The 24,670-nt window shown below is 34.1% G+C and overlaps 1 protein-coding gene across 1 annotated transcript in view; it reads right to left on the reverse strand.

Annotated features, from left to right (window-relative positions):
* The window catches only part of LOC131854029 (myotubularin-related protein 5), a 95,290-nt gene that overhangs the window by 57,367 nt on the left and 13,253 nt on the right, over positions 1–24,670 (reverse strand). Inside the window, exons 2-3 of the mRNA XM_059205156.1 lie at positions 11,745–11,830; positions 10,627–10,782 (exon numbers count right to left, since the gene is read on the reverse strand). Coding sequence (XP_059061139.1) covers positions 10,627–10,782; positions 11,745–11,830 — 242 coding nt within the window. The remainder of the gene's footprint in view (positions 1–10,626; positions 10,783–11,744; positions 11,831–24,670) is intronic.

Consider the following 24,670-nt stretch of genomic DNA (forward strand, 5'->3'; position numbering starts at 1 on the left):
TAACCCTTAACGGACATTTTAGAAACCTTTTGGTATCCATTGCTGAGGTCGAAACAAGTACTCTTTATCGACCTACGTAAGTACAGTACAGTGAGCAGTAGTCATGTGTAGTTCGGGACTGAACTGGTTCGGAAGAACCCCTTCTAAGTCGAACTATACGAAATAGTTCGCTCTTTAGTACATAAGATAAAATATTATAAGACTTATATTGCTACAAAGAACACATATACGGGTTAAATAGACAAAACATACGTCTTAAAACGTAGGATGATAGAAACAAGAACATACTAAGATACCTAAGAACATATAAAGACCTTAAAAAATGCCATATTTGTGAACTATATATATATAAATATAAATATACATGCAGAATACTGCATCAATAAGAAATATAAGAAAGATCTTCATGTAGCTGCCTACCTACATGAAGAAGGACTACTGGCCGAAGTGTGTGGTGAATCAGCGCTACCGTGGCAGATTGCCGTCGTCAGTGCCATGACCATACAAACTATATCAATATACTAACTTCATGATATTAATTCATATGTATGTTAGTCTATAAGGTATTTATAATACGAACTTATGCCTGAAATATTAAAAAATAAAAAAAAATTGGTAACGATCAAATAAACTATTATCTATCCAACTAGTTCACAGGAGAAGTAAATTAAAACTAGAAAAGAGTTTGAACTAGATCACTTGCGCTCTAAAACCCGAACTATTACGCTAAGGACTACTGAGTCGGGCAGGAGATACGCCGCATGCACGCACCACAATTTACATAACGTATTTCGTTCTGGCGCACGCGTGGCCAATTTGAATTTTAATTCGCTACGAATTAGATAAGAAGTTAAACAACATTTCGTTTTACTATTAGGATTATAAAACTAACAAAATACTTTTTTTTATGTGAATATGAAATTACAAACGCCACTTTGTCATCTAATGAAGAAAAGTAACCTATGTCTATGTTCGTATCTGACAGATGGGAGACGGCATTCAGCCGATCTATACGTTTGCGAAGGTCTGGAGTACCCTATACACTTTACCCTTATTTACGTTCAATAAACCTGTGAAAACCAGCTGAGGCTAACAGCATTAGAACAATTAGGAAAAAAGCATGTACGACGAATGTCACATAGAAACTTGATACTCGTGGTGCTGTTACATGAACAGAAGCTAAGTAGAGCTTGTGTTATGGCTACTAGGCAACTGATATATACACTTGGTTTCTTTTTTGTAAATATATACATACCATAGGTAGATACATAGATAACAGCAAGACACAAACAATCACACTCACAAACACAAATGTTTATACCGTGTGAGAAATCGAACCCGCGACCGTCAAAAGTAAAGCGTTGTGCTAAACCGAGAGACCACCAAGGCCATCGTACAAAGCATATCATCGTATATAATAATATAATTCTTTACAAAAGGTCGAAAAAATCTAGTAGTTTCTACTATATATTAGAATATATTATCTCATATAAACATTAGAAGCATGTGTTTCAACTGACAGACGAGAACAAAAAACACCCCAAAGTTATGCACCTGCCAGATTAGATAGTTCAACATCCGGCACCCGCCCTATAAAAAATTACTGCACATCGGTTGCACTACGGTGCACTCGGCAAGACGTGCCCGGTAATACGAGCAGAGGATAATGAGAAAAAAAAACATGTCCGTGCTATTTCCCAGAAGACTAGCGAGTAAGGATGAGCAATATTAGAAAGACATCGATGTCGAGATCTATACTGATATAATGTCACTTTGTGACGGCTGGTACATTTTTTTCGGACTATTGTAATGTCTAAAAATTATGTCGTATTATGTAAGTATTTGACGACCTCGGTGGTCTAGTGGTTTAGCACACCACCTTACTTCCGATAGTCGCGGGTTCGATTCCTCGCGCGGCACAAACATATGTATTCATAAATATGATTGTTTGTATCGATCTGGGTGTTTTCTATGTATATATGTATATGTATGTATTTGTATATGTCTATACGAAAAAAAATATCTATGTATTTACATCAGTTATCTAGTACCCATAATACAAGCTTTAGCTGGTTTAACTTTGTACTAGATTGCGCTGTGTGTATTGTCCTGAGGTTATTTATTATTATTTATTTATGTTAGTCGCAGATGGCATTTACAGCGTCTCCAAACTATAGTGCGTACAGATAGAACTTCTTATGCGCGGAAGGACTCGTGAAACGGCAGAAGGCCAACTCCTGCCTGCCTGATGTGACTTTAGTCTGCGGGCACCACTAGGTATTCGAACCTCGGCTCAGGCCGTTGTTATTTCGATCCCCGTTTGAATTGGATGGGAAATCCTTCAGAGTGGGACAGAAACTAGTAGTCAGTTGGCCACTAGAATCAGTGGAAGAAGACTCACTGAGCCGAATCCAAAGAATGGTATAAAGGCAAGAAAATGACAGGTAACTTGACATCAACGTAAAAACATCGATGTTTACCGTAAATCCCTACTTGAGGGTTCTATCCTTGTTTGACTAATGATCTAGTTGTTTTAGGAGTCCGTAGTCATTTGGGTATTACAACTAAAAGAGAGAAGAGCAGAATAGAAGAGCATCTTTATTGGAAGTGTTGTTTATGAATGTGCATGGTTAACAGGGCAGAGAAAGACCTAAAAAGGAATGGACTGTATGATATATAAAGATGATATAGCAAGGGAGTAAATAACAAGATGACCGCGAACTGGAATGAATAATAATAATAAATAACCCTGGACAAATAACTCAGCGCCATCTAGTCCCACTGTAAGCAAAGCTTGTGTTATGGGTACTAGACAACTGATACAAACAATTACCTATCATAAATAAAAATGTTTGCACCGTGCGAAGAATCGAACCTGCGACCATCGGAAATAAAGCAATGTGCTAAAACGCTAGACTACCGAGGCCGTCTGAAGAATGGAAGAGAAATACATATAAAGCTGACCCCGAATTAAATGGGACGGATGACAACGAGTCCTGGGTATTTAGTTTCTGTATATCTGCCTACAAAGGTAGAATGATGAATTGAATCACAATGATGATGAATTGAATACAAAGTAATGAATGTTTGTTAATTATTTTCATCATTTTGTTTATCATGATAAGGTCTAATTAAATAAATGATAACGACTGTGGCCCATTCATATCTTTACTTTATGTAATTATTTGTTATATAATTTGTTATATAATCATAAATAAGTAATATAAATAAATCAATTAGCAGCTGTATATAAATCACGCTTCCACAAATTTTATCAAAAACTAGTGGCACGCCCTGGTTTGAACCGTTTTCCGATATCATTGTTAGTATCGGATATTAACATAAAATATAACATGTCACTAGAGTAATGTACCTTCTAAAACAGTGTAGGAATTTCTTAAATCAGTGCTATGGTTCATAAAACGTAAGCAATATTTACATATTTAAATTCAAACCTACCTACCAATGATAATAAAATCTATTTAAGACTGACATAAGATCCAATGCTTATGAAATATCGTAGATAAGAAATCCGTTATAATAATAATATATAATAATCATAATCCGCCACAAAGCGTAAAAAAACAACAAAAGCTGTGAAAGGAAAGCATCATAATAATATCCCTGGACAAGCAAAAAAGAGCCTGTATTATGGGCACTAAAAAACTGATAGATATCCTTAAATAAAAACATACATAATATACATAGAAAACACCAAAACCAATACAAACAATTATACTTATGAACACAAATATTAGTATAGTGCGAGATTTGAATCCGCGACCATCGGTTGTAAGGCGGTGTGCTAAACCTCTAGACTACCGAGAGCGTTAACAGGTGTCCGAGGAAATAATTCTTATAATTATAGCCTTTACAAAAAATCATTTTCTTTCTAATAATATTCATAGAGTTTTTGTATAGTGCGAGGATTGAATCCGCGACCATCGGTTGTAATGCGGTACATTGAACCGATAGACTACTTATGCGTTAATAGGTGTCCGAGTATATAATTCTTATAATTGTGGCAATTATCATCTCCTTTTTATTAATATTCATAGAGTCTTAATCATTATTTCAAATTCCAGCTAACACGAAACGGATATACCTGTCCATTACTGGCATAACATGGATAAATGACGGACGGTAAGGATGCTGTACTTGCCTTATAAAGCCACCGGCTCTATTATCGAGATCCTGAGATAATTCCATACTTAGCATATCAAATACCTATATAATATGACGTACAGTAATATCCAACAAAAATCTTGTATGTAAGTCTAATTACATTTTTTTTAATTTACTAAATTGCCAAATAATCTAATGGCCCACATGATGGTAAATGCTAATCTATAAACATGAACAGCAAATCGGACATGACGTTACCATGTGACGCATGAATGCCATTCCAGTGGACTAAGATGTTGGTGGGAAGGCAGTCTCTAACATTTTCCTTAATCTGCATGCTCATATAATCTGTACACTTAGATCTTTTAAATTACACAACGGGTTTTAATGAACTTCTCAGTAAGAAATAAAGTGAGTCAAGAGGAAGGTGTATAAGTGTAATACATGCATATAGGTATAGCAGAGAAATACCGAGAAACAAAAAAAAATTAAATGGGTGCATTACAATTTTTTTAATTGCCAATTCTGCTAAAGCCACAGGATTGAACTAGCTATCAACTATAGTAACAGAACTGAGTTAATAAACATCCTGGCAGGACGTTACGGAACATTCAGGAAAGGGCATTTACATATACCGGCCCTTTGCCGCTCGATTGAGCCAAATGATCATCCTCGTGTAGGGCTACCAAAACATTAAAACACTTTGTTTGTATCAAGATGTCAACTTCGTAGATCGTCATTTTTAGACCCGGGTGAGGATAGGGAGAAGGGAGGAATACGACACAAATTTTGTGTACAAATTGTGACTACAGTCAATAATTTATAGTAAAACAATTTATAATAGAATATTTTAATACCATAAAAAATCATCCCAGCCATTATAAATGAGCGAAATCTTCTTTAAATACATTTATTCTTCGTGCTGATAACGTATGTAGTAGAAATATGTAGTAAATCAAAATTTATTCACTACACTTCCGTAATCAACTTCTCTTACAAAATTGTACGACGATAACGTTCTATTACCTCGTACCGAAAACAAAAAAAATCTCGTACCTGGCTACCGTACGAGGATCCTCATGCTGCAGGCATCCCTGTATCCCTATCCTCGTGCTAAGTTTGGTTTCCGTTAATATTTGAGTTTACGGTTGGCTGCCTCTATATTAACACGCAGGCGGTCGAATTGGAGCGACCCCATGGTTTCACCTGTTATACCTACTACTTATTTAATGGCGTAATAAAAATAACATTTAAGACTAGCATCAACACGCGACGTCAATCGCGCAGAATTAAACCTAATATGTTACTGGCTATCAACATACCATCGCGCAGGTGAAAGAATTTTTCAAATAGTCTGATATTTTTTCTGTCGGTCCTTTACAAACAAACAAACATGCATAATATACGAACTCGTTATAATATTAAGAGAATAATAGTTGGTAATAATAAACTTTGAAGCACCGGACAAGGCACGATGAATTTATGAATTTTACTAATGAGGGAATGTTAAAAATATAAGGAAGGAGATGGTGCGAAAGACCAAGACACAATTATATCAAGCAAATTAAGGATAAAATTGCAATCGTATCAACATTAAATAAAGATAGATGACAACCGTGGTAAGTAACAAGAGGTATAAAGACTAGAGAGTGGCTGTTAAATTAAAAATGTATAAAGACGATGTATAGATTGTTAGCTATGGACAAATCTCCATAGCAAAGAATCCTTTCCCCCTAACAATTGTATTTATAGTATAAAGGAAATATTGTTTTTCTTAATAACCTCAATAAAACAAAACCCATTACATTTGTATATGTTGTACGCAGAACAGATCAAAACAAACTCCGGAAACTGTCCATAAAATTATATATAGTCTACAAAGAAAACCAGCGGTGAAACAAACGTATAAATAAACGACGTTCCCTTAACTTGAAGCAATACAGAGCTCCCTAACTTTATACACTCACTTTGATTCATTCCGTTGAAATAAGAAAAAATATAATGTCTCCGTTGCATTAAGAAAAAATATACATTTTTCCCGCTTGAACAGCATACGAGAAAATATTGCCATAAGTTTCCTTACAAGAATTCCGAAAGATAATTGTCCTACATTACATAAGAGGATTAACGTAAATGTATTTATCTATTTAAAACATATATATAGTGAGTTACATGTTGATCTTTTTGTAAATGCCTAAATATTTCTACACAATAAAGACTTAAATAAAAAGATAGATAAAGGAAAGATAGATAGAGATAGGAAAGGTGGTAAATATGGTAAAATATTGTTTAACAACATATTACCATCTTTTTATGCTTTCCTTTCTTTTATACCACAGAACGTCCACAAAAGTTTCATGTATATATTTTCAAAATGATTACGATGTCATGAAAGTCCAAGGAAATATAGATGATAAAAATTAACACTTTTATAATGTAATAAAAAATATTTGAAATAGCTTCTTTTTCTACACTTAATGGCAATTATAAACTCAGACACAGGTCTAACAAAAAATATTTAAATTACCTTTTTTTTTTCAACAATTAATGGCAATCATGACATGAAACAATATTAAAGACGTACAGTTCGCATGGTGCTAACCTAACCGCACATCCTAACAACATAACAAAGATGCACAATGCCCTTACCTTATGACCATATTCCATCCGGTTATTTTCTTTGTTGAAAATACCTGATAAAATATTTCAAATGAGTTTTTGGGTCGTTTTATTTATTATGCATACCCGGAAAGTTGTACATTTATAGTTCATATATATTTTTATATTTAGTTTTACCGTTATTTTATAACAATACCGATTGTAGATAGTAGAAGGGCTTATTTTATGAATGAGAGAAACATTTTTAAACAATACTTTATAGCCTCAGTGGACTAGCGGTTTAACACATCATTTTACTTACTATATTCGCGGTATTAATTCCTTGCACGATACAAACATTTCATTCATGAATATGATTGTTTGTATCGCTCTGCATTTTTCTATGTATATTGCGTATATATAAAAAAAAGTATTACTATTTCTACCAGTTGTTTAGTTATCTATAACACAAACTGCTGCGCTGGACGATAGGGAAAGTGATAAAAAATAAGACGTGCATAGAAGGCTGAAAGGTTCTATATAAATAACTCAGTTTGCTTCAAAATAACCTTATTTATACATTTGAGTTTGAGACTAGATGGCGCTGTCAAATTTGCCCTGGATTATTATTTTAATTTCTAATTTTAGTCTGTTAATAATGACAACTGGTTTTGGAATGACTTTAAATTTGAGACTAGATGGCTCAATATAAATTATCCTGAATTATTATTTTTTATTTATAATTTTATTGTGGTGTAACGAAAACTGTTTGTGTATTGTTGTTGAGTACAATGAACATCGTCCTTGCGGCATGCGTCAGACCAACTTCCACATTGGTATCGGACGGATGTGTCCGTCAGAACACGCGGTAACATGTCGCTTTATGTTAGTAGGCCATTTGTTGTCTAATAAAGGTCACATAATTATCAATGTCATAAGTTTTGTCACATTTTCGACTGTTTTACCGTCAAATTGCGAAGTAACGCAATAACACGGTAAAACAGTCGAAAATGTTTCTCCAACACGTTAGTATGGAGACAGCTTAGGAGTCATTCATGATCCCTGCCTTCCCCTCGGCCCTAATGTCTCAGATGGTCACATTTTAATAGTTAAAATGTCGTATTTTAATATCAGCATTAACGTGTGATGTCACAATATTTAAGACCTCTAGGAGAACAGACGGATTTTAGACTTCATTATTTTTAGACGCACTTTGTGACTCTTCGAATCCTTTGCTATACAATGTCACACTTTGTGGATACCACTCTCAATTATTTATATATATATATAAATAAATAAGTAAGTCTTCTGCTTGTTTCTTATTCCAATTACATAAAAAAAAACTCTATTATCCCAATACTACATAAGCATGTAAGGCTTCGATCACACCATACAACATAAGAATAAACGTAAAAAAATTGTGCTGTTATAATTTCTTTTAACCACCAGATGATGGAATCTTTTTACATATGTCGAATGTGGATGTATATAAAAAATTACATTACTTGGAAACAATTCCGATCGGTTGATTGTGAAATATGCATAAAATATATTGTAATGCTCACAGAACCTCTCACCCATTGCAAGTTGTAATGCCTCAGTGCTCTGTAATGTCACTGTGATTCAAAATCACGGTGCTTGGTGGCAGTAATATGTGAGGCAAAACTACATACTTAGGGCTGACTAAAAATCATCGCTGTACATATAGATGCACCTCACTGCCCCTGAGCTGAACAGCTGAGGCAGCTCCTGTCGCAAACTTTGTATGTTTTTATCTTATTGTTGTAGATACTTTTTTTATTTGTTAATTTTGGTAATAAAGGTAACTAACTACCTATCTATATTATTAGGCAAGCCCAATAGATCTATGCAGGCCGTAGTGATACAGGTCTTAGCACCTGACAATAGTCCAAACTCTCAATAACAACTATCTATATAGTATCTTATCAAGCAGCACTCAACACATCTACTTATAGTCGACTGATCGTCGATTAAAGTAGAAAAAAATAGTATCTAATAATAGTAATATACATATATAGCCTAGCCAGTTACGTACGTATATATTTATATATATAAGTATTGATTTTCTATCATATCACAAAAGTAAAATAATATAATATAGTACAGTGCGGTACATTAAAATGTTCATTGTCATTTTTTGTTCAACTGTATTACGTAGTTAATATTTTCTCAGAATACTGCATAATTACAGGTGATGTGCGCTTCAAAAAAAAAACGCTTGGCTCAAGCTAACAGCGGCTGATTCACAAACTATACTAATAATTTGAGTCACGTGCATGTGTATAGCTAATGGTAATGTCAAACAAGCAATGCACACTCACTTTTGATCGAATTCAACTCACTAATGGTCGCCCAATGTTCGAAATTCGACTATAATTTAAACTATAAGTTTCAACATTTGTAATGAAAGTTTGTAGGGAAAAGCGTTATTTTTGAAGCAAAACGATGAAACTATTTTTTGGCTTTTTGGGTTAGATTATTAAATATTTTTTCTTTATTTAGTCAAAGTCTATTCCACGCGAATTCGGGCACAACTAGTTTAATATAATCTTTTTTAAAAATAATCTCACCGGTGCCTTCTTAACAACAACTTACTCGGTTTAGACAATTAACTACATCTAACAAATTAGACCAAGAGTATCGAAGGCTATCAATATATGTAATACTATATTTAAATCTAAATACACATTAATGATTACGTAGACAAGGCTTACGAGTACATTACAGGTTGACAAATCCAATTAAATGAGGGCAGTTGACCGCAAGAGGCATTGATCCTATCTGCGGTTACTGTCACATGTTGGTGTTTGAAATTCACATCATATATACAATCACATTTATATCTGACATGACATAGGTACAGGCATGTCTTTCTATCTATGCTTATAAAGACAGAGAGCAAGGATTTTGTTATGTGGAAAAAACTTCTGAACCTTTGCTCTGATTTGACAAATTACTTTACTGACTAAATTGTACATTATTCCAGAATGTTATAGAAAACTAGCTGTCCCGGCAAACGTTGTTTTGCCTTAAAATAAAAAAAAAATTAGGGGGATGAAAAATAGATGTTGGCCGATTCTCAGACCTACTCAATAAGCTCACAAAATTTCATGAGAATCGGTCAAGCCGTTTCGGAGGAGTATGGGAACGAAAATTGTGACACGAGAATTTTATATATAAGATAAACATATTATGTTAATATTAGATTATTTATATATTATAAATAATCTAATATTATAGGCATACAAAACAGTATATTATTTTTCATTTATCGCTGTTCACAGTCGTAAATCCTTACAATCTTGTGCTTCTCCAGTCCACTCCACAATTGTTCTGTCAGTCAAAGGTTGAATGGATGAAATCCGTTTTCAGGATTAATCAGTTTTTCTACTAATTCTTTGTATAATATTCTAGACAAAACTTGAACACGTACTAATCTAGGTAGGTTTAGGTCTTCCAAGTTCTCAACTAAAACTGTAGCCTGAACTGGACGGTAGGATTAAAATAATATTTATGTCTAAAATATTCTACATGAAATATTATATCCTTCATAAATTATACTAAATTTAAATATAGAATCCGAATAACTTTGTATGCGAAGGATCGAGAATCATGTCTTAAAAAAAGTATATATACCATGGACGACCGAAATAAGATTTATTGTGTGAAAGATGATATGTATATGATATGACGGCCGACAGGGATCAGTGGAAGAGGATGACATACTACACCGACCCCAAATAATAGGATAAATGTAAAACAATAATGATATAGAATCCGCAATCTTTGCAAGTTGAAACCGTATTAAATCTCTACACAAAACAACACCAAGGTCGTCAAAAACATTAGCAATATCAGCATATGTCCTATTATAATTCATACCTCGTCTGCAGGCTTGGTCGGTGTGATTGCGACGGTTTCGTTGAAGCACAAACACGCGCAGTAATGCCGGTTGGCGTCCACATCCGTCAGGACGGACACGTAGAACCGAGGCTCGGACCTCTCCGTCGAAAGAGCCCATCCTTGCGGCTGGCAAAACTGTGTACAATTTCGAAGAGGTCAATAGATCTTATCTTAATAATATTATAAACACCAAAGTTTTTGAATATGTATGTTTGTTACTCTTTCAGGCAAAAACTACTTATCGGATTTTTATGAAACTTTACAATGATATAGCTTATGCATCTGAATAACATATAGGCTAGACTTTTTTTTATTGAAGTTTATATACTGAAATTTAACGCGGATGAAACTGGGGGCACATCTAATTAATATTATAAACGAGAAGGTGTTCACGCAACTCTTTCACGCAAAAACTACTGAACGGATTTTAATTAAACTTTACAACAATATAGCTTATACAACAGAATAATATATGGGCTATAACTTATACACCAGAATAACACACGCTATAACTTAAAAATATATTATCAGTACAGTTCTAATAGTCATCGAGGCAACGTTTTTACATTCAGAATTAATTCCAGTGTTTGTAACACAATAATAAACTTAGACAATTCATAAGGTCGACACAATAGATCTCTTAAGTAGATCACAGTGTTACAGTCTAAAACACAGAATATTAGCCCAAACCGCTGAATAAAAAAAAATACATTTCACACAACGTCGTCTAGCCCCAAGTTAAGATGAACATGAGTTGTAAGTACTAGACAACTGATAGAAATACTTAAATACATTAGGTTTTTTCGAACTGTACTAATGCTGTTGGCCGCAGTTGGCTTTTACAGCTTCACCGGACAGTGCAGATGGCTTGACTCCTTAAACTAAACACAGTTTGCTATTTGGCATAACACAAACTGTTGGGAAGCTAAAATGACAGAGACTTAGGTGATACGTGAAAGTTGAGGTGATGTGATGTGATGTGATGTGAGATGATGTGAGGTGACGTAATAAGTGAGATCCACGCAGATGACTTTTTACAATGTCTACCTCGGTGAGTTTATGGTCAAATTGAGCAATAACAAAATATTTCTATTTACCCATTCGATGCCGTCGTGAAATGGTGTATCGTCCCAGTTTGTCTCTGGAAATCGCTGAAGGATCACGCCGCTACTCAGACCGCCACCTGGAACAATATTTAATTATTTATTTAATACTAGTTGTTAATTACTTGTTGTTAGTTACTAGTGCATACAGTCTATCTTCATGACAGATTTAATTGAGTTTAGGCGCGAAATGGTAACAAACAGACAGACACGACTAATACAAACAATTATACTTATAAATACAAATGTTTGCACCGTGCGGTGAATCGAACCCGCGACCATCGGCAGTAAATCGGTGTGCTTAACCGCTAGACCACCGAGGTCGTCAATATATATTATTGGAAACATACGTATAACTTGGGACTGATTGGTTCTATTGTAAACATTCCCCGACGTTTGATGGTCGGCATATAGAGAGAGTAATCATCAACCCTTATTCACGCCAACTCTAGATTTACGACAGCTCAAAAATTATGATATTGTATTATTCAACTAAGTGTACAAAAAGATGAGTATAGAGAATACTTATACAATGTAATGTGTACAACTATTGGTACACATTATATTCATTAAACAGGATATAAATAATTACCAAGATAATAATGTTTTATAACTCCCGAAATATCAAACAGACCTGAAACGGACAAGTCGACAGTGAAAGGGGTCCTGTGAACTTGGCACACGATATTCAAAAATCGACTTTTTTTTTAGAGTTCTGACATCCTTTTGAATAGTTCTAGAGTTCTTTATAATCATTTTAAATAGTTCCGATGTTTAAATTAAAAAAAAAAATTGCAAAAAATATAAATCTACAAAAAAAAAAATTACGAGTTCCAGCTGATCTGATCGGAGTTCTGGGTAGCGCTACCTGAGTTCTATCGAAAAGTCTAATAACTTTTTCCTGTGAAATAATTATTTTCCAAATTATCGCCATTTTTAACTTTTCATGACTGACTTATAGGAGAATTTTTTTACGAGTTCTAGTCGATCTCATCGGAGTTCTGGGTAGCGCTACCTGAGTTCTATCGAAAAGTCTAGTAACTTTTTCCTATAAAATCATTATTTTCCAAATTATCGCCATTTTTAACTATTTAAGGCTGACTTATAGGAGATTTTTTTTTACGAGTTCTAGCTGATCTGATCGGAGTTCTGGGTAGCGCTACCTGAGTTCTATCGAAAACTCTAGTAACTTTTTCCTGTGAAATAATTATTTTCCAAATTATCGCCATTTTTTACTTTTCAAGACTGACTTGTAGGAGAATTTTTCTTTTGACGAGTTCTAGCCGATCTGATCGGAGTTCTGGGTAGCGCTACCTGAGTTCTATCGAAAAGTCTAGTAACTTTTTTCTGTAAAATAATCATTTTCCAAATTATCGCCATTTTTTACTTTTCAAGACTGACTTGTAGGAGAATTTTTCTTTTGACGAGTTCTAGCCGATCTGATCGGAGTTCTGGGTAGCGCTACCTGAGTTCTATCGAAAAGTCTAGTAACTTTTTTCTGTAAAATAATTATTTTCCAAATTATCGCCATTTTTTACTTTTCGAGACTGACTTGTAGGAGAATTTTTCTTTTGACGAGTTCTAGCCGATCTGATCGGAGTTCTGGGTAGCGTTACCTGAGTTCTATCGAAAAGTCTAGTAACTTTTTCCTGTGAAATAATTATTTTCCAAATTATCGCAATATTCCAAATATCTTGAAAAGTTAAAAATGGCGATAATTTAGAAAATAATTATTTTACAGGAAAAAGTTACTAGACTTTTCGATAGAACTCAGGTAGCGCTACCCAGAACTCCGATCAGATCAGCTAGAACTCGTAAAAAAAAATCTCCTATAAGTCAGCCTTAAAAAGTTAAAAATGGCGATAATTTGGAAAATAATGATTTTACAGGAAAAAGTTACTAGACTTTTCGATAGAACTCAGGTAGCGCTACCCAGAACTCCGATGAGATCGACTAGAACTCGTAAAAAAATTCTCCTATAAGTCAGTCATGAAAAGTTAAAAATGGCGATAATTTGGAAAATAATTATTTCACAGGAAAAAGTTATTAGACTTTTCGATAGAACTCAGGTAGCGCTACCCAGAACTCCGATCAGATCAGCTGGAACTCGTAATTTTTTTTTTTGTAGATTTATATTTTTTGCAATAACTTGCAAAATAATTATTTTCCAGGAAAAAGTTATGGAGCTTTTCTGTAGAACTCGGAGAATGCTGCCCAGAACTATTATCAGATCGGCTAGAACTCGCGTCGGAAATTGATCTTTTCTTACATGAATTATAATTTGGACGCGGCGAAACTTCAAAAATCGATTTTTTCGTTTTAATCGCTAGAACTATTGATATAACTGATAGAGAACTGTAGAACTATTGTAAAGCAAGCTAGAACTCCGAAGAAATTTGTGATTTTCGTGATTTCGTGCGCTGCGTGAACTTAGCGCATGATTTTTTAAAATTTGTTTTTTTTTAATTTAAACATCGGAACTATTTAAAATGATTATAAAGAACTCTAGAACTATTCAAAAGGATGTCAGAACTCTAAAAAAAAAAGTCGATTTTTGAATATCGTGTGCCAAGTTCACAGGAGTAGTGAAAGGCCGTAGTAATAGAGACGAAATCTCTTAAATAATATTCTCATTGTAAACATATCATTTATATAACGTGTACAATTGTAAACAACCAAAAAGGTTTTAATAAATATGGGTATTGTTGTTAGAAATACAACAGTACTCATACTATTTAAAACTTGGTCTCAATATGTATCTTCCAATTGCTAAAAGGCCGATTTATAAACTAAGAACTGTAGATAGTACTAGCACAATTACAATTTTTAGGCATCCACACGTTTTTAGGCAAATTTTGACAAATATTTTCCCATAGAATACTGTAGAAATACATATAATAATAATTATTAAAGACAATATAACAATATTAACTAAGAACTATAGATGAAGTCTGCAATACTAACACAACTACCGTTTTTTTAGCATCCACAAGTTTTCAAAAGCATATTGGCGAATTTTTGATGACTGCGAACAGGAATGAATGTGAGAGAAAAAGATATTACGCCGACCCCAAATAAATGAGATAAGGAAGAAGCAGATGATGATTTCCCACAGAATGATGTACAAATGTAACAAAAATGTTATTAAAGACAAACAATACAGTAGTACCAATGATATTTTTATAACATCACGAACCCACTAGCTAGCGAGTTGTTTGTTAAATTCCTGCTTTAATTAATTGCTACTATATTCCTAAACGCTACCATACCATACATTCACCATAATTTAATTGGTCGTGACTAATTGGCTGTCGACTACTTGGTATACATGTTATAAATCTGTTGTAATGTAAACAAATCCAATAAGGCATGAAAGTTTGAGGTGAGCGATTAACAGAAAACACGTTTATAAATAGACAAATATCGCGCGACACGTGACACGCTAGTACTACAAGTAGCTTACTCGTTTGAGACTGGCCTTAACGGGAGAGTTTACTATGATTCTGAGCTTCTATATGTCCTTATATAAAACTATAACAACCGTCTACAGTACTGATAGATATATGTGTATGGGTCACGCTTCGGTAATAGGAGCATGGTGTCCAGGATGCCGATCGTGTGAGGATTCTCATACTGAGAGGGGAGGTGATTTCATGTTTGTCCAACTAAATTTAATACTTTTATTTACGGCAAGCGGTCAATCTTTTTATATAATTACAATTGCAAACTAACAGACAGTGGATGGTAAGTGGTAACCGTTGCCTCTGTACATTAACACAACTGCGGATACCGTGTTATTATGTAACGCCCGTGATACCGCTCATCCGTCGCCATTCAATAGCACCAAGATATCATACCCTAATTTCCTGCAACTTCACTGCGTTATCTCACCCCTCAACCGAAACAGTTTACAAAGCAAGCTGTTGAAATAGGTAACACATAACAGTTCAGAAACTGAGGAGTGAGAATTGTTAGTGATGTGAACTGATGACCTCATTGCTAGCACTGTACCATGTCAGGTTAACCGCCGATTTTTACCCAATAATTGTTAATTATTGGAAAAAAATCGGAATACTTGTAGTTGTACGGTCGTTACCATTCTACAAAACATAGAGGACAGATAAACAAACAATGTTATTACGCAGTGTCAATATTACAATGATTTATTGCATAATTAAGTATCGCTATCATTACACGGACATTATATTATTATTTATCATAATACCAACGGAATGTATCACATATTACTATTGTTGTTCTCATTATTTACCATACAGTCATCATTATAAAGACATCGCCCTGGTCGAAGAAAACATATAATAACAGCTACTTTAAATACAAGATCTATAATAATTACAATACTTTGAATTTATTATTTTAAATAATTAAAGTTCTAAATAAAATATAAAGAATCTTGAGTAGAAGATTTTATCAAATAACGCAATGGCTCTATAGATCACCCGAGGTAGACTACGCATGGGAAAAGTAAATTGTTAGTATCTAATGGAGATTTTTTTCAATGATACTGAAGTAGCGCATCCTGCTGCGCTAACGGTTTACGCTGGCGGGGCATCAGTGGAGGAAGGTCGATGACGCTGGACTTACTGATCTAACTTCGTCATTCTTATTCTGTCTCTAACATTGGTCCCGCCAACGTGTATGGTTGGTGAAGTGTACCATTAGTAATAGCATTAGGAATACCAAGAAGGTCACATCATCACGTGCTTGCAAGCAGTACCGCGTACATCACGTGCGTGGTAATGATATCCATGTGTACATACATTAGGCATCACCACTTTCTACCTGATGGCCCGTCAACTTGCAGATTTACCAGTGGCCTAACAGACCTAACGTCATTCTTATCTCCACATACACACAGAAGCACAGAAATTGCACTTTCTTCATATTATGTTTGTGCGGAAGAAACGTACGAAATTCGATGTTACTGCTAGGACGAACTGGTTTTCTTAATTTATGATACGGATCGACAAGTGAAAGTTCTATAATTACGATCTTTCGATATAGCTGGCTGAGTGTAGTACGTAGAAACAGTGTTACCAGATAACTCTCCGGTATTCTCTCAAATTGTTCAAAAGCTACCCATAGCATATGAAATTTAAGAAAAATTCCTGCCACAAAACATATCCTGGCGACCTTTTTTCGGTCGCTTGCCCTGGTTTTATTGTTTTCGAAGCTTCAATCAGTTCGCGAAACTAATAACCTTTTTGTAGGTCGCTTCGATGGGTTTGTGACATTAGTGACCTTTTTAGACCTACTGTTCTACATTTCTTGTTTAGTTTTTGCCCTGTTTTGTTTTAGGCCCACATGGACGTCAAAAGCCTGACAACCATTCAATTTCCTCGAAAATTCCCCATTGCCACAAAATTCTCTAAAATTTGGAATGAACATTCCTAATATGGCGTTATTGCTTATAAGTACAAGAAATTTAAAGAAATGACTAACCAATTAAAAATTTAGATTCCTATTTTAGTAGAATGCAATAAGAACTACGAATTCCGAGTATATTGAAAATTATCCGCAAATAGAATAACATAATCTTCCTCGTGCTTCATCAATAGCGAGGAATTCTATTTGCGGACAATTATCCTGGTAAACGTTATTTTGTGATATAAATTAGCATTCAATCGCAATAGCACACAATCATCGTGTGCGCATTTCCTGAATTATAACAAATGTAATGGAAATAAGTTATAGGAAATGGAAGAAAAAACTTAAAAATAGTATTAATTCAAATGAGTAATATTCGGGGTGTTGTAGTGGGGATAACTGACATCATTGCTAACAATATGCCCCGTCAGGAACTAGATCATGACCCAGTCGTACTTCTAGTACCCCCTTAAAGAAAGGTCTGGTAGATCTTATCGGCAAAAACATGTCATTAAAAAATATCGAATTGTGGTCGCTCGGTACTAGTCAGTCAATAGCCAAAACAATTAGCCCATTGCGGCGTATTTACTAATTAATCACGTTGGTTTATAGCAGAAACTATGAGGAATACATCCAGACAGTGTATTACTAGTAAATAGACACGAGTCCACATTACTAGCAATCCCAACCCTCTCCTCGTGAATTATATATATTACGTACATACAAGTATTACATATTCCTTAAGTAAAGTTGGTATGTTTATTTGTTCGGAGAAATCTCCGGTTCCGCTGATCCGATTTTAAACATTATTTCACTGTTAGAAAAAGATATTATCCCCGAGTGCTATAGGCTATATAACATCACGCTACGACAAATAGTACAACCTATATATATATATATATAACCTATTTTTATGGAATAGAATAATGGGCCCGTGCGAAACCTGGAAGTGAACTAGTATATTATATACATCTATTTTATTTTTTTCCTTAAGAACATGCTACTAAATAGCTTAGTACATATCAGCCACGTGTAAAACATACACCTAACAGGAAAAAGGGGATCATATTGTGATTACAAAACACCTATGTGGTTTCATGTTTTATTAACAATAATGCTGTAATTGCACATTTATAATAAGTTCACACAGTTATTGTAATATAATACGAAAATACGACTAGATAGTAAATGTTACGGTCAATATAAATTAAGTTGATTTATAAGAAAAATACTGACTCCCTTTCTTCAAATCTTGTATTGGTATGAGATTTCTAGCTGTTTTCTATGTATATTATGGTTTGTACTTAAATATACATAGAAAACAGTCAGACCGATATGTTCGTGCACCAAATGTTTGCACCGTGCGAGGAATCGATCCCGCGACCATCAGAAGTGAAGTGTTTAAACCGCTAGACCACGAGACCATCAAAGACGCTGTGCAAGAATTAGACTTTCAGCAATCGATCAATACAATGATGTACTAGGTTAGAAAACCAAATTGAGGTAATATAAGAGATTTTATCATATTTCTTATTTCTTAGTACGAGGTACTTTGCATGGTCTTTGTTTTAATGCGGGCATCCCTGGCCGAAAATAAAACCTTATATCATTAACAAGCTACGACCCGCAGCCCTGCCCGCGTCAAGTTGGATAAAAAGTATCGTATGTACTAACCTAGTAAATATCTATCGGTGCTCTTTGCTCCGAGAACAATTATATATTTTTTCGTATAAACTTTAAGGATGGATATCCTTATAAACATTTGCGTATTTAAACGCAATTAAAAAGTTAGTGCAATTAAAAAAAAAATTATTGCTTCATAAATAAAAATAAATAAGTTTGATTCATTGTTTTTTGCTAAGACTACACTTTATATCGACCAAATAAAGACTGTCAAATTGAGGAAGTTAAGTTGTTTCACTTTTGAAGTAGGTTGATAAACACACCCAGATTGGGGCAGATACCTTGGCTGAGGGGTAAAAGGAGGTACGTAATTTAATTTACGTGAAAATACTTCAAATACGTCTCTCCCTACTACAATCTACTTCACCAGATATACGCACCCCATACCATTCGTTTTAGCGGCGTGTATCGTATTCACCGCTCCATGACGTCTTCCAAATATTTTGTCATAACTGAACCGATTTTGTATTTCTTAATTATTTATTATTAAAAATGATGCAGAAAAGCACGTCTTTAAAAATAAATAAATACTTAATTACTTCTTCTAAATATATATAACTCAAAGGTGACTGACTGACATAGAGATCTATCAACGCACAGCCCAAATTATTAGACGGATCGGCTGATATTTGGCATGCAAGTAGACGTTCTGACGTAGGCATCCGCTAAGAAAGGATTTTGATTAATTCTACCCCCCAAGGGGATAAAATAGGGGATGAAAGTTTGTATAAATCTTCTTAGATTTTCGACTGATTGAACTGAAATTAAAGATTGGAGCTACTATGATGAAGCGGTCACTTAAATAGGATTTTGATAAATTTAACCCCCATGGGGATAAAATAAGGGATGATGCAGGATGTAAATGTATTAGTTTGAACCTATTAGTACCTAATGGAACGAATAAATTAAGACGAACACAATAATTTATTTATTTCTGAAACCTTTCAATACGTTGTATATAAGTATCTATATTTGTAAGTTTAGTTATTTATTATATATATATATATCTACCTATATATATATATGTTATGTATTTGTATGCCTATGTTTAATAATTATAGTGTCTTGTGCGTGCCATCCTTTTCTGTATACGTTAGTCCTATCTTCCAAGTTGTCTGTAAGAAATTGCTTACCTACAGCGATAAGACCGCCTTTTGTGATTAATTTTCCATTTACTGTTTTTCTTATTGTATTTCTTCTATGTGCACACTGAAGAGTTTATTATTATTACTAGCTACTCGCCCAGGCTACGCCTGGGTGTACATGCATTATACATATATTTATGTATCCTTTATTGCACTATCTTAAATAAATGTTCAATTGGCGACCTTAATGCCATAAGGCATTCTCACCAGTTAACCATTGGGTAAAAACAGAAAGCGCTTGAAGGACAGTAATGGGAAAAGGCATACTAATAGGCATAATACCGGCATTTACCAATCTTATTTATTATGTAACTAGCTAGCCACCCCGGCTTCGCACGAGTGTACATGTATTATACATATAAACCTTCCTCTTGAATCACTCTATCTATTTTAAAAACCGCTTCAAAATCCGTTGCGTTGTTTTAAAGATTTAAGCATACATAGGGCAGACAGACAGCGACAGCGACTTTGTTTTATACTGTATTATGATTATAAATATCAAAATTCATAGTGAAATCGTAATGCACCGATTTGAATCTAAATTATATATTTTGTCCCTTTCAAAGCATTTGCCAGCCAATTGTTTAAGGGCGCGACAGACACGTTTACATCGCGACTTTTTTAGGAAACACCCAAAAATAGCATCTAATGAAGATCAATAAGGTACATGATGTGATTGACCTATTTTTCGTGCGTCGTGCCCCTTTGCACCTAATTATGTCTTACTCCCTTTAGCTTTATCGTCACTCCGATAGGACAGTTTATATTTTATGAGACCATTAAAAATATAACTTTTTTACGTAACTGGAATTACACATCCTATGTGGTTGTAGCCCACTCATGCATAAACGAAATATCTGTTTTGGATGTACACACTCTATCCTGAGGAGATAAAAACCATGGCCCCTAAGAATTTTTTTCAAATCTTACCGGTTCGAGGACAATTGATCTGGGTAGCTTGTAGTGCCACAAGTCTAAACTACTTAGTAATAGCTAAAACCCCTTACAAAAAAAATTATTAACTGTTAATATGAGTTTTCTATATAAATACAGATAGTATCTTATTCATATTATAACCGCGAAAGTTTGTAAGTATGGATGGACGTTTGCTACTCTTTCACGCAAAAACTACTGAACGGATTTTGATGAAACTTTACAGTAATATGTATATGCATCAGAATAAAACAGGCTATATTTTATATTAAATCTAGCTACTCGCCCCGACTTCCTCCGGGTCTACATGTATTTTACATATAAATCTTCCTCTTGAATCACTCTATCTATTAAAAAAAATCGCTTCAACATCCGTTGCACGCTGGGAAACTGATAGAATGTCGTCGAAGACTTGACAGATATAAATTCAATATTTTGTTTTTACGCTGCCGTCATCAAAGAATTAAGAGACATTTTATTCTTTTTTTAGAAAACCTGTCTCAGTCAGCTAAATCAAATATTGTTTTTCTACGTCTTAGAGTGGCAAAGACCTAACCGACCTGAGAGAAAGGCGTGTTACGTCACAATTATTAAGTCCAATCAATGTAACATTCAATCGCAATGAGATCGGTTGAGTAGTTAGACGACTTCATCATCGTGGATATAATGTACTTACATTTTTTATGGATGATAATGGAATGGTGCATCCGCTTGCGCTAACAGTTTACGCTGGCGGGCACCAGTGGAGGATGATGAGTATGAGGTCAGGCCAGTTAGCCCATCGTGACAAGAATTTATTAAGAAGGTGTCCAGGAAGAACCACGTGGAGGTTAACTAACATGGTATATTGCTAGCAAATAAGATCATCAGTCCATATTACGGTAGCGGTTTACGCTGGCGGGGCACCAGTGGAGGATGATCAGATGAACATGAGGTCAGGTCAGTTGGCAACCGAGTGGCAGAAAGAAAACAAGGCACCCACAATACCTCACAGTCATTCAAAGCTGGACTAGAAGAAATACCTCTTTGGGATTAATCCATCATTGGACAATTTAATTCTTAGGATAATGATCCTAAGAATTAAATTGTCCAATGATGGATTACTGACTTAATATAAATGGATACAATGGTATCCATTTATATTAAGTGTCCAATACTAATACTTCATGTAATACAAACAAACATACATATTTAAAGACAAAGATTATAAGTAATACAAAAGTGAATAAATTTAATATTATGCACAACTATTCTTCAAGTATCTCACCCGAGATATTTCCAGTTAGTAATATATACTATTACTAGCTCAGCCTGCGACTTCGTTCGCGTGGCATAGTGACCTTAGATAGCAATTTAATAATTTAATTTTAATAATTTAATATAGGTATGTTGTGGCATATTGCCATGTCCTTTCAGGGCGTCACAAAAAATTGTAAAAACTCAACCACATTCTGTATGCATGTGCTTTATATTTTTGTGATATATTTAATCAACAGCCTTAAAAATAAGTTTCACGCTACTTGCTTTAAAAATGACGATACTTCCATACAACTTTTCGTCTCCACTTTTAACTTACATCCCTTTTTTCGCATTATAATGTAGTCTATGTTCTTCCTTAGGGTTTAGACTACCTACGTACCAAATTTCATTTAAATCGGTTCAGTAGGTTTGGTGTGACAGCGCGCCAGACAGAGAGAGAGACAGAGATACTTTCGCATTTATAATATTAGGTATATAAGTTAGTAGTATATAGCAAGTATTATATTAGAAAAATATATATTGTTTTCCCTACTTACTAATACTTACTTGTTATATATGATACATATATAATATAACAAGTTCACTCGAAAGTGTCAATAACCAATTCATTAGTAAGTTGTTTCTAACATAACATACCGGTGATATTGAATAAGTTAGATAATTCTATATTTACTTAACTAGTTGACGGTAACAAGTAAAATTATACTAATTAATGCTAATATTATAAATAAGAGTGTGTGTCTGTCTGTGTGTTTAACAACTATCACGACTAAACCGCTGAGAGGATTTTATTGAAATAGGAAATGACGATTTTAGTTCACTTTTTTATAAATACATACATCATATATATAGGAAACATCCAGATCAATACAAAAAATATAACTTCCTAGATGTGCCCTCAACTTCGTCCGCGCAAATTGTCGATACTTCCATATAACCTTTCATCTCCCCTTTCAACCTCTTACAACCCTTTTTTCAGATTAAAAAGTAGCCTATGCCCTTTCTCAGGTTCTGGACTATATGTGTACCAAATTTCATTTAAATCAGTTCAGTAGTTTTGACGTGAAAGCGAGACAGACAGACAGAGTTACTTTCGCATTTATAATATTAGTAAGGATGAATACAAACGTTTCTAACGTCCGAGGAATCGAACCCACGACCGTCTGAAGTTGGCGAGAGAACGCTAATGAAACTGTCGAATTATTATACATTTAACATTATCGACCCCGCTTCGTACGAATGCATTACAAATCTTTGAATTTCTCGGTTTGTTCTATACAATAAGACGCATGTATTACACAATTACATATAAACGTTCCTCTTGCCTCACTCTATCTATTGGTGAAAACTGCATTAAAACCCATTGCGTAATTTAAAAGATATAAGCGGATGGACAGCGGCGGCGAATTTGCTTTATCTTTGTAAACATATATATATATATATATATATATTAAATGTGTATATAGATATATAATAACTATTGCCAAGAGAGTGATGTTATTATTTAGTCGGAATAGGCTCGACGCGCGTTAGAAATTGATACCTAATTCATATGGCCTTGATATAACAATACATTACTAAATAGATCACTTGTGATCTCATTCACTGCATCTATATCTGGACCTATTACAATAATACAGAGCATTCGTCTTTTAACCGACTTCAAATAGGAGTAGTCTATTTCTATACTAGCCTTTACTCACGATTCGTTTTCATAAACTTTCATCAAATGTTGGGACACTTCGTAAATTTAATTTATGAAAATTATTATATCAAGGAAAAATATAAGTAAAGAGGCAGAGTGAAATACCAAGGCATAGTTACATCAAGCAATCTAAAGGCCAAAGTTGTAGTAGTATTGTATCAAATTTTAAAGAGGATAATGGAAGACGCCCGACAAGAGCGTGGCTCTTAAATTATGAATGAATAAAACATATTGTTTTTTTTTATTTTAATTAAAAAAAACAATCAGCCTCGTGAAAATTTATCTACATGTTTTTCATGTATATCTGTAAAGCTTATAAAAGATAACAAACAAATAAACAGACAGACATACCTATGCATTTATAATATAAGTATAAATTATATCTATTAGGGTGTACCATCTCCAATTCTGCACCTTATCTAATAAACTATTTTGCTATTCTATTCTCTATTTAAAGATATTTCCTTTATTTGAAATAGAAATAATCTTTATTCAAATAAACTTAATATAAGCACTTTTAAAGTCATTTTTTTATTCCATGACTCATTCGGAACTCAGTATCATCACATGAGGAGACATGCGTGTTGCTCTTTTGAACAAAATATGTTTTAAATAAATGTACATTAACAAGGGCGAGGAATGCAGGAATCAAGATAAAATCGCTATGCACTCATTCAATTCACTCATTCTTAGGCAACATTGTTTGACTTTTTAGTTGAGTCTCTGCCTATTCAGTAACGAAATAGCTTGAAAATATAGTTTTCCTTATTACATTAGAGCCAAAGCATGATATCGATCTATAAGTG

Source organism: Achroia grisella, unplaced genomic scaffold (assembly GCF_030625045.1).
Source record: "Achroia grisella isolate CSIRO2021 unplaced genomic scaffold, CSIRO_AGI_Agris_v1 utg918, whole genome shotgun sequence".
Classification (NCBI taxonomy): Eukaryota; Metazoa; Arthropoda; class Insecta; order Lepidoptera; family Pyralidae; genus Achroia; species Achroia grisella.